General features: G+C 33.6%; 1 protein-coding gene across 1 annotated transcript; it reads left to right on the forward strand.

The window, feature by feature from the left end:
- Positions 1–9687: 9687 nt before the first annotated feature.
- On the forward strand, positions 9688–10389 carry LOC145682983 (uncharacterized). Its single transcript, XM_081754339.1, has one exon. The coding sequence runs from the start codon at positions 9688–9690 to the stop codon at positions 10387–10389; it is 702 nt and encodes a 233-aa protein (XP_081610465.1).
- Positions 10390–11863: the final 1474 nt, after the last annotated feature.

Below are 11863 nucleotides of genomic sequence, written 5' to 3' on the forward strand. Positions count from 1 at the left end.
GAACATGTTATCTCCAATGCACTCCCCTCAGACTACATTGGCTTATGCATAGACAGTAGTAATACTACCAACAGCAAACCAGTGTATGTTCTGTTTACAGAAAGGGCAATTTCTCTGCTAGGACAGTCCTCAATTCAATTGAACGTGTATTAAATTCAAATGAGCTGTTCGTTTTAGGGCAAGAAGTAATGTTTCGATTCCTGATAGCGGACAGTATGCACGGCCAGGGAAGAAATGTGTCGAGTGCCGTTGACAAATATGCAAAATACAAAGTTTACTTGGAAAACCTATTAACTCGAATTGAAAATAAAAATATTTACTGTCTACTTCCGGCCATACAATGGGACCAAGTAAACTTCCACGGTACAAAATATGATTGGTATAATTTAAAAAGAGATGATCGCAATACATGGCTTACTAAAGCAGAAGTTCTCTGCGAGATGCATGAAAAAAATAACCGGAAATATATGGTACGTTTCCCGGGAGAACCTGCAGAAAATAAGATTTTTAACCCTTATCAAAGAGGTAGAACTATTGGTCATTTTGAACCCATTCGTAAAATTAAAACTTTTCTCAAGGCACGGAAGTATTCTTATTTTTGTTTGGAAGCTTACGATAAGAGATATCGTACACACAACTGTAATACTGGTTTTCCGATCATACTCACGAACGTGATTATACTGTCAACAAAATTAAATGAAATGCATGAAATAGATGGTTTGCTGAGGGTGTGTGTTTTAAGAACCATGCGAATAAAGCGGGTAGATCTGTATGTGATAATGTAAAGTTCTGCATCGATTGCTGTGTCAACTTTGATAAGAAGGGCGAAAATCTGATCACTTGTTTGGCGAACATTTTTGTTCAACGTGTCGTACATATGTTGATTTAAACCACACATGTTTTGTTTAGAGACAGAGACCTGTTCATACGAAATGTTTATGTACATCACCTATGATGTTAACGATGTTGAAGGCACCGAATGAACGCGGTGAAAGGGATCACGAAGTTTTACTGGTGTGTTGTCATCACGTTTGTCACACCTGTATTTGAAAAGGTATTGATGCATCTTGTAAAACGTGTGGTGATAATAATGGAAATCGTTTGTTTTATTTTAAGACAATGACGGATTTTATTAACCATGTGTTAGTAGACCGTCCTGTCTTTCAGATAATATTAGCAATCGCCCATAATGGTAGTCGCTACGATGGTCTCTTCTGTCTTAGAACTCTAAGAGAAGTGTTTCTATTAGCCTAGTGTTCTTATCCAGGGTCAGAAGTTTTTAAATATCAACATAGGTAATCGTGTTTTCTTCCGTGATTCTTTCTTTTTCCTTGGCGTGAAATTATTCAAATTAACGAGAACATTAGGCCTTCGTCAAAATTTAAAGCAGGGAGATTTCCCATATTTGGTTAATACTGCAGAGAACCAAAATTATGTTTGTCCCTAACCTCCGCTTGAGTACTATGACCCTGAGGCGCGAAGCACGGAATTAAAAGAACAACTGGAAACCTGCCACCAAGAACGCAGAAAGTGGCAAGGAGTTTAACCTGCAAAAGCATATACTGGCGTATTGTGAGAATGACGTTACAATTCTAACAGAAGCGGTTATCAAATTTACCGATATTATTGAAGAGTAAACGAAGGGTTTGCAATGTTTTATCACATTATCCACCATTGCAAGTCTTGCGATGCGGACATATTGTAACTTGCACTTACCGAAAAATATTATTCCTATCATTCCCGCATTGAGATTTCATCATAAAGCCAAGTATAGTACAAAAGCTATGCAATGGTTCGTGTATATGGAAGATCAATTAGGGATAGAAATCCAACATGCTAGGAAAGGTGGGGAAAAGTATATAGGTACGTACAAGGAAGATGGATGGAACGAAAGATTTAACGCTGCATTTGACTTCTACGGGCGTTACTTCCATGCTTGTAGGCTTTGTTTTTCCTTTAATCGGGACGCCGTTCTACACGATGCTCAAGATTCGTACAATATAATGGAGAAACGATATGAGCAAACCACTCGGCGCCGTACGTACCTGAAAAGGATAGGTGTACACCTATTCGAAATTTGTGAATTTTCTTGGGACAATAAGGTAAAGACGGATAAGAAAATGCAAAAGTTAGTTCAAGACGTAGTATTAAGCTACCTGATTTTCTTATTCCTAAGAACTGTTGCAACGGTGGTCACACGGAGGTCTTTCGTTCTTACATCAATTCTGCGAGTTATGGGCGAATTGCTTATGCCGATGTAACACGTTTATACCCATGGGTGATGGAACGTAAACCTATACCGGTTAAATCACCTAAGATTTACACGGGGCCGGAATTTCCAGATGTGGGAAGTATTCACGGTGTAGTGAAATGTATATTTTGCCTCCAAGAAGCCACTTTTTTCCGATCTTACCATACGTGGCGGGAGGTCGATTACTCTTCGGCCTTTGCCGCGCATGCATGGAAGAACAAAACACTAACGAATGTACTCATAGTGACGCTGAGTGTGCTCTCACTGGAACTTTTTGCACTCCAGAGTTACACTTTGCTCTTCAAAAAGGTTAAAATGTAATTGATATACATGAAATATGGCAAATTAACTCTTAGATCCTGAGGAGGGAAATTCAGGTGGGCTGTTCGGGACCTATGTGAATTCCTTCCTTCAGATGAAGCAGAAAACCTCTGGTTTTCCTGCTCACTGTACCACTGAAGAAGACAAACAGAAATATATCGATGAATATTATGCCTATGAAGGCATACGATTAAATTTTGACATTAATAGGATGAACCCGGGATTGAGGCAATGTGCGAAACGATACCTCAATTCATTGTATGGAAAGTGGGGGAACGCACAGATATGTCGCAGAGTATAATCGTTTGTGATGAGATCAAATTTTTTAGGTATTTAACTACGGCAAGTTATCAAATTCAAAGTGTGGTGCAAATTGATGATGACCATCTTATTGCCACATACAGAGATATTAAAATGAAAACGATCCGTTAGAGTTTTCCAATGTGACACTAGCCTTATTTATCACTTCGTGGGCCACACTTAGACCTTACGAATTACTGACAACTGTAGGACCTGACAAAGCAATTTACTGTGATACTGAGAGCATCATGTACTTACAGAACGAAGATGAGGAACCCTTGTTACCGCACGGAAACTATTTGGGTGATTTGAAAAATGATATTCCTGAAGGTTGGAAGTTTACAACCTTTATCGGTTTAGGCTTCAAAAGTTATGGAAGGAGGTTAAGAAATGCCCAAGGGGATGTTCGGCATATATTCAAAATTAGAGAAAAACACTAAATGATAGGACCTCTCAGAAAATTAATTTTGAGAGTTTTTATAAATTAGTGTGTGGACAATTAGAGTCCACAGTAATCGAAAACCCAAATAGCGTCGTTCGTAGACCGGAGTTCCGTATCTTTAGCGGTAGAAAGACAAATACACACCGTGAGGTTAACAAAAAACGAAAACTTATTGACGAACTTGACGTGACTGACAATGAACCAATACGAACCTTACTTACTGTTATAAGTCCACGAACAAGTGAATGTGATTTGTATGAATGAATTTAAGACAATTCGTTTACTGTGTAAACTCTGAGCAATCTTTGATTGTGAAAAAATTAAATTTTAATTTATTCCTAATTTATTTTTAATTTATTCTTTTTTATATTTTCGTTTGCTGTGCAATTTTAATTGGTACGCTTCTTGTAGGAAGTTCATCATATTTAAATTTTTCGTTTCGAAATTCAAGCTTTAATCTTATATCGCAGTGTTTTTTTAACCGTTTCGTTTCCTGTGTATTGTCCGAACAATTAATGATGGTAGAAATATTAAAATTCATATGGAAGCTCGATATTCAATGTATGAGTGTGTATATAAAGCAAAGTTTCTATTGTATGCAGTCATTTGATTCCAAGATGTTAAATTTTCAACACCCCTCTACTATTTTAATCTCTGGTCCTTCAAGGCCTGGTAAAACTTGGTTTTTAAATCGTTTACTTAATGAACGTGATCAAATGTTTAGTATAAAGTTTAACGATATTTTTTGGGGTTATGGCGCAGTAATACCAAAATTAGATGCAAATTAAAAATTACGTTTTGTAGAGGGATTACCTGACATGAATACTTTTGAAATTAAAGAAAATTCATTATTAATACTTGATGATTTAATGTCAGAAACTAATGGTGATGTTGCTAATTTATTTACAAAGTATGCACATCATAAAAAGTTGACTGTAATATTTATTGTTTAAAATTTATTTCCAAAAGGAAAACATGCATATGATATTATGTTAATATATGCTTATATGAGTAAATTCACATTATATTATAGTATTTAAAAATCCACGTGGTAAACTGCAAACACAGTATTTTGCAAGGCAAATTATGCCTCGGTATCGTAAAGAAATCGTGTGTTCCAACAAGTAACACGCGAGCCTCACACTTATTTGTTATTTGACTTTACACAATAAACAAACGATGCATTGCGAATACGTACAAATATTTTTTTAACGAAATCATGTGTGTGTACGCTAACGGAAAAGACGTGCATACAGAAATTTTTGTTCAGTCTTCATCAAGATGTTGAAGGTGAAAAAACACTACAACACGCTCAGTGGTCTGTGCAAATGCAAGAATACAAAACGAAAACAAACTTTACAAAATGCTTCAGGGGATTTAATAAGAACAATTTCTGAAGTAGCTAAAACACAATAAAAGGAAACATACCTTTAAATTCTCGTCAGACACAACGTTTACGTTGACATCAAAAGATCTTACGTGCTATGTATCAGCAGCGTACTGCATTAAAGAAAAAGAAAAAGTTATTATTACAAAAAGGTGGTGCACTTCTACCATTAATCTTAGGACCACTTGTTGCAGCAGCAAGAAGCAGTATTTTTAGTCGCTAAATACGTCAGAATTACGTAAAATGATTTTAGTTCCTGAATATGCTGTACATGAAATTCAATCGAATCTTAAATCCATAGACTCACACCAGTCACGTTCAGATGGAGAAATGAATACTATCTTGAAACGTCGTGATCTTGGTGGCAAATATACAACAACAGTGGCAAATATATCAACAAGCTTTGTATCGTTATTTAGAGTACACATCTTCTTCACATAAACCTATTACTTTACCTACCATTCAAGAAGAAGAAGAAAAAAACTCCTTCTCATCATCATCATCCACTTCCAAACAAGGTAGCAATACTTCTATTTTACCATCTGTATCAGACATTTTACAATCAGTAGTGGAAAAACTTCGTAGGAAAACAAATCTCTTATTAAAACAGCTGACAAGTTCTAATAATATTCAATGAGATAAGTCTGGTATAGTACGTATACATGGAAAAACAATACCAGGTTCAAATATATAAAAATATATTATGATTATTCAAATCCTAATTCTTTATCAAGTATACAAGCATTACAACGTAAAACAAAGAGATCTAACAAGAAAATTAAAAAATTGGCTAGCTTCTCAAGATGCATATACATTACGCGCACCAGCTCGTAAATTTTTTGAACGCAAAGAGTATTATGTTAGTGTAATAAATGAAACATTACAAATGGATTTTGCAGATATGCAATATATTGCAAAGTATAATAATAATTATAAATATATTTTATGTTGTATTGATATTTTTTCAAGTTATGCATATTATGTTCCTTTAAAAACAAAGAAACCTGAAATGCTAAAAGCAATAACATTTTTTTTAAAAAAAATCAAGTTACATGTCTTTAACGTACAAACAGATTTAGGTGGTGAATTTTCTAATCGTCATGAAAACAACTGTTTAAAGAATATGAAATTAATCATTATAACGTTCACTCCGAAATAAATGTGCTTTAGCAGAACGGTTTATACGTACATTAAATAAACAATTTTATCGTTATTTTACTGCAAAGAATACTTATCGTTATATTAATATATTAGATCAAATTGTAAATAATTATAATCATTCATACCATTCAAGTATTAAAATGACACCTGCACAAGTAAATGATTCCAATGTGTATCAAGTGCGGGAAAGATTATACGGAAATAAAAATAGTAAAAGTAATATAACTTGTAAATTTAGGCCGTCTGTTTACGTTTGTGTTAGTAAGTATAAACATAAATTAGAAAAAAGGATATTTACCTAAATGGTCAAAAGAAATATTTATTGTTGATAAAAGTCAGACCCGGTCATTTATAATTTAAAAGATTGGAATGGTGAAGAAATTAAAGGAATATTTTAAGGACAAGAATTACAAAAAGTAATTATAAATTCAAAGAAAACATATCTCATTCAAAAGTATTAAAACGTAAAAATGGGTTGATGTTTGTAAAATGATTGGGATATCCATCAAGTATGAATCCGTGTATCAGATCAGATTATATTCAGTCTGCAAAATGAATTCGAACTTTACACATGACTTTTACGATACTCTACCTTCAAATGCAAGTAACAATTTTCTAATAATACTACATCGTCATTTCGAGTTAAATTAGCACAACCTGTTGATTTAAGTTATAGGGAATGGGGTGTTGCATTAACAATAATTAATATTCTATGGAGTTTTTACAATATTGGTGAAAATGAAGAACTTATAATTACTACTGTTATCGATGATTAAGTTCAACGTAACCAGGTTCCAATAACACCCGGATATTATTAATCAATTGAATCTATTCTACACTTGATTCCTGAAAATGTTCGTATATTAGATTATTTGCAAAATAAAAATCAAATTGTTATTAAGCATTTTTAAATTAGAAGATGAATGTATGATTGGTATAACGCCGGGATTACAACATATGTTTTGATTTATTAATGAAAATACAATTGATATTAAAAATGTTATCTATACAAAAGTAAGAAATGTGGATTTAATATTAGCACGTGGAAAATTTCCATGTGATATAGATATTAATATTTCGAATACAATTTTTGTATGCGTTGATATTGCAAAACAACAACAAAATACAGGACCATTCTTTCAAAAACGTAGTGTATATAATGTACAACACGGATATGTAAAAGCTTTTGTGTTTCATACATCGCATTATGTTACTGTTGAAAAGAAATATTTTGATACGATGGAAGTAAACTTAAAACATGAACACGGGTTAAAATTACCATTTCGTATTGGAACGTTAGACCTAACACTTCACTTTAAACGATTATGGTTTCTGAAAATATTGATGATAGTTTTTATATTACAAAATTTCAAACACTAGTGCTGATGTATATCCTACAAATAGTCCAAAATATTTTATTAATCAATTAGAAATAATATTTGTTTATCAGAATACGATTGGCATGTAGGATTAAGAGAAGTACATATTCCATTAACATGTTATAATGTTACTGAAGGTGAAAATGTTGTATGGTACAAAATTAAAAATGCAGAACATATGAAAAGTAAAATACTTGTTGGATTTTATCCATCCGTTCATCATTTACTAGAGGAATTAAATACAGTATCCAGATTTATAAGTTTTAGTTTCTCAAATGTTGTACATGTTAAATGTGATGAACGTGTAGAATCAATAACATTGTCGCCTACATTAGCTTTACAATTAGGTTTTTCTCAAAAATCAGATCTTATTAAAGAATCTCGTGGATTCAAGCAACGATACGTAGATATTTGATATCCACATCAAATTTTTATTTATACAGATATTATACAATATTAATTCTTAGGGGATACAAAAGCACCATTATTACGTATAGCAACAATCTCTGATATTAAATACGGAAAAGTTCAAGCAATTACCTTTGAAGATATTCATTATATACCACTTGCAAAATTTGTTCTAACACAATTGAAATACTATTAAAAGATCATGCAGGGCAAAATTTGCAATTTCGTTGTGGGACACTAACCGTAACACATTTTAAACGCTCTCCTGCATTTGCTAAATTAATAATAATAATAGTAAAATATGTGAGCAAGACGTGTTACTTATCACCGTAGACGAGGAATACCATATGTTTTAGGACCTGTATATCAAAGTGGATATGGTATAGGTAGTTTCTTTAAAGGATTATTTCGTTTTGCTTTACCATTTCTGAAACAAGGTCCAAAAACTGTAGGACGTGAAGCATTTCAAAGTGGTATGCAAGGTGCGGGTGATATATTAGAAAATCGACCATTTAAAGAATCTGTTCGTGCGCCTGTAAAAGAAGCTGGTGATAGTTTAAAGACAAAAACAATTAATAAAGTCGGGCAGTAGCTAACTGGTAACGGCAAGAGAAGGTCACGCAAGAGGAAAGCTCCTGCAGTTGTAAAGTTTGGACCACCAACAAAACGTAAACATATACACGAAATATTTTCATAATGGCGCTTCTAAATTCAAATAGTTTTGAATGTTGTACCAATGAATTTGATTTCTTTTCTATACCAATAACACAAACAGCTTTTGAAGGAACTACAAATGCTGAATATAGTCCTATTTCTATATTAATCTCAGAAGGACCTATTGAATTTGTTATTCAGGGAGAAACATTAGAATTTATTAATTCTGCATATTTATATCTTTATGTACGCTGTAAAATTTCAAAAGATGAAGGTACAACTTTAATTCAAGGTGCTATTGTTGAACCAATAAATAATTTCTTACATTCTGTCTATTGTGAAATTGATATTTCATTAAATGATAAATTAATTCGTTCTTCATCAGGATTTCATCCTTATCGTGCATACATTGAAACATTATTTAATTATTCTTATGATGTTTCTAAAACACATTTAGCATGTGTCATTTGGAATAAAGATAATGCAAAACATTCTAATAAATTAGATAATACAAATGCTTGTTTTCAAAAACATGCTAATAAGATGAAAAGTAGTAAATCTATTGAAATGTATGGACGTCTTCATATTGATATTGTAAGTTTAGATCGTATGCTCCCTAACAGAGTAAGCTTACGTGTAAAATTACATCGTAGTAAAGATAATTTTTGCTTTACCCTCGTAGCCCCAAGCGGGGGTGCACGTGCACCCTAACTTCAATTTTTTATGCACAATTCCTTTGTGTGTTTTAGCAGAAATGTATGCATTTAGGACATTGCTTTTGTAATTGTCACGTTTCTTTGAGAAAACTTTCAGAACATTTCAGGAAATAATTAGACGTGTAATATTTAGTTTTGTTAGTGGGGTGCAGCTGCACCCCCCGTTGGTGCTTAACTTTTGTTGTTTTTATTTCTTCACATTTGAGATATCTGAGTTGATAACACTGATTGCAGTGCTGATATTGTGAACGCTATTATATAGTAACGCCTGGCGATAGTGTTTTGTTCTACTTTGATCTAAGCTCAATTGTTTTAACCATAGATGTCACTGCTATGTAATCCGTTTTTGTCTTTTTCCGCATTTGACGAAGTTGTATTCTTTTACTCTTTAGTGCTCAGTGCTGAAGGTTAGTACTTGACTTTGAAGCGTGCGTTGTTATGTCTTAGAAACGAAAACGAAGCCCAGTTGCTTGAACTTCTCGTGCATCGGGTTGTGGTCTCACAGAAAATAAAATCGTGAGATACCTTGACGACGAAGACTACGACGATCCACTGTTTGCACTTTCAGAATCAGATACTGAAGAAGGCTATTTGCAAATTATAGAAGAATGTGCTGACATGCTTTGTGGATCATCTAGTGACAGTGAAGGTGAAAATACAGCAGCTTTATGACAGCAATTTCTAGTGAGAAGTGGTTAAGGGAGTCATTTACACATATAAGATATAAAGCGCATAACGTATTACACCAGAAACGAAGCCTTACACAACACAGTGCTTCCGTGACTCAAATGGACGAATTATTCAAGCTTTTTATTTCAGATCAAATTATTGATATTATTGTGATTAAGACAAACAGAAAGGCAGTTTCAGTATTTGATAAATGTAACGAACATCACGCTGGAAACATTCGTACCTGGCAACCAACACAGAGGACAGAAATAACGGCATACATTGTTTTTTTGATTACTACAGGAGCTTTGAAAGCTAACAAAGAAGCAGTCAAAATGCTGAGGAGGAGAGATCTTGCATATTGTCGACCGATATTTCCAGTGACAATGTCAAAAAACCGATTTGTAGCTTTGGCATCTTTCCTTCGATTTGACAATTTAGAAACAAGGGATAAACGACGAGGTGTAGACAAAATAGCTCCCGTAAAGGACATTTTTGAAAGATTTGCTGAGAATTGCAGGGAAAACATGAATCCGGGACCACAATTTTTTGTTGATGAACAACTTGTAGGGCTTAGGGATAAGGCTCCGTTTAGAATGTATATGAAGAATAAGTCAGATAAATATGGCCTAAACACTGAGTGCTTGCTGAGAACAAAATCCTGTATGTACACAATATACAATTTTATGCTGGGAAGATAGAAGAGAAGGCAGAGAAAGATCAAGGGAAACGAGTAGTTCTAGACCTTGTAGGTTTAGAAAGGAAGCCCGAAATAATCCTCCATTACAATAATACAAAGGGAGGCGTCGATACAATCGACTAAATGTGCAAAAATTTTTCTATCAAAAGGAAAACCAAGCGATGGCCTATGAAAATATTTTCCAATATGTTAGACATTGGCGCTATAAATGCTATCGCAGTTTGGGGAACAAAATTCCCCGAATTGGAATTACAGAGAAAGGACAGGCGTAGAATATTCCTTTTCTCGTTAGAGAAAAAGTTGCTTTTGCCTCAAATTGAAAAACGAGAACAAAATCTTGTGGGTCTGAATTACACAGTGTTGAGCTTCATGAAATACTTGGATCCAACTGTTCAACTAAAGACGTCTGGAGAAGAGGACATTCCAAGAACGTCTGCCTCCCAGGGGAGATATCACTTGTGCCCGAGAAAAAAAACGGAAATGTTCACACAACATGCACAAATTGCATGAAGTTTGTTTGCACAGAACACAGTACTGTGGTATCGAAAAAAAAAACTTGCAACCTATGTATGGAGGGTGAAGAAAGATGTACGTAATTCTTCAGAAAGACAAACAACTTTTTGACTCAAATTATAAGTTGTTTTCATTACTTCTGTATTATAACTAAGGACATAGGAGCATTTTTACCAATGAAGGAACATTTTTGCGAACTCTGATTTCAATCAAGTTGCAAGGAGAGCAACAGCATTGTATTTGTATTTATATTCGAGGTGAATAACATGGTGAAACAGTCAACATTTTGTTCGGTTTCTTTTTCTGTGTACAAGGGTCTTATTTATGGTACTGTGTATTAGCCCTTGTACAAAGGAATCACAGGAGAAAATTGTATTGTTTGTCTTTGTATAAAACGAAACACAGAAAAAAATATTGATCATTTTACCTGGTTATTCAACGACCTAAAAGATCCAAGAGAGTAAGTACACATTATAATACAATAGATGACAAGGTTTTATGACAAGTTTGCCGGAGAATATAATTACCTAAATACAATAAAAACATACTAAATATGTTAAATGGTTGTGTTTGTTAATTCCAAATAAGGGCATATGTCGGACAGAAGGGGGCCAGAATGTTTTGCCAAAAATTGTCATTTTTGAAAGCATATATTGGCTTATTTTGGTTAGATTTCGTTAGTTGAGGTTACTTATGTTAGCTTTGAGTAAGTTAGGTTAGTTAAGGTAAGGTTAGGTTAGGGTAAGTTTATTTTACCAAAGACATTTTACACCATTGATATGATATTCGCAACGAAATATGTATGTATTATGAAGTTTTAAGTTATTTTTAATTATATATAACACTTTCCGAATTGTGTTTTCAACAATTGTTCTTCACAAATTACTCACTAATTAATTTCCCTTTCATGATATGAACTCATTATTTCTGTAAACATTAATTTTTTACTAGTTTTTCCCTCC

The sequence above is a fragment of the Thermobia domestica genome, chromosome 4 (genome assembly GCF_964235325.1).
Source record: "Thermobia domestica chromosome 4, izTheDome1.hap1.1, whole genome shotgun sequence".
Taxonomy (NCBI): Eukaryota; Metazoa; Arthropoda; class Insecta; order Zygentoma; family Lepismatidae; genus Thermobia; species Thermobia domestica.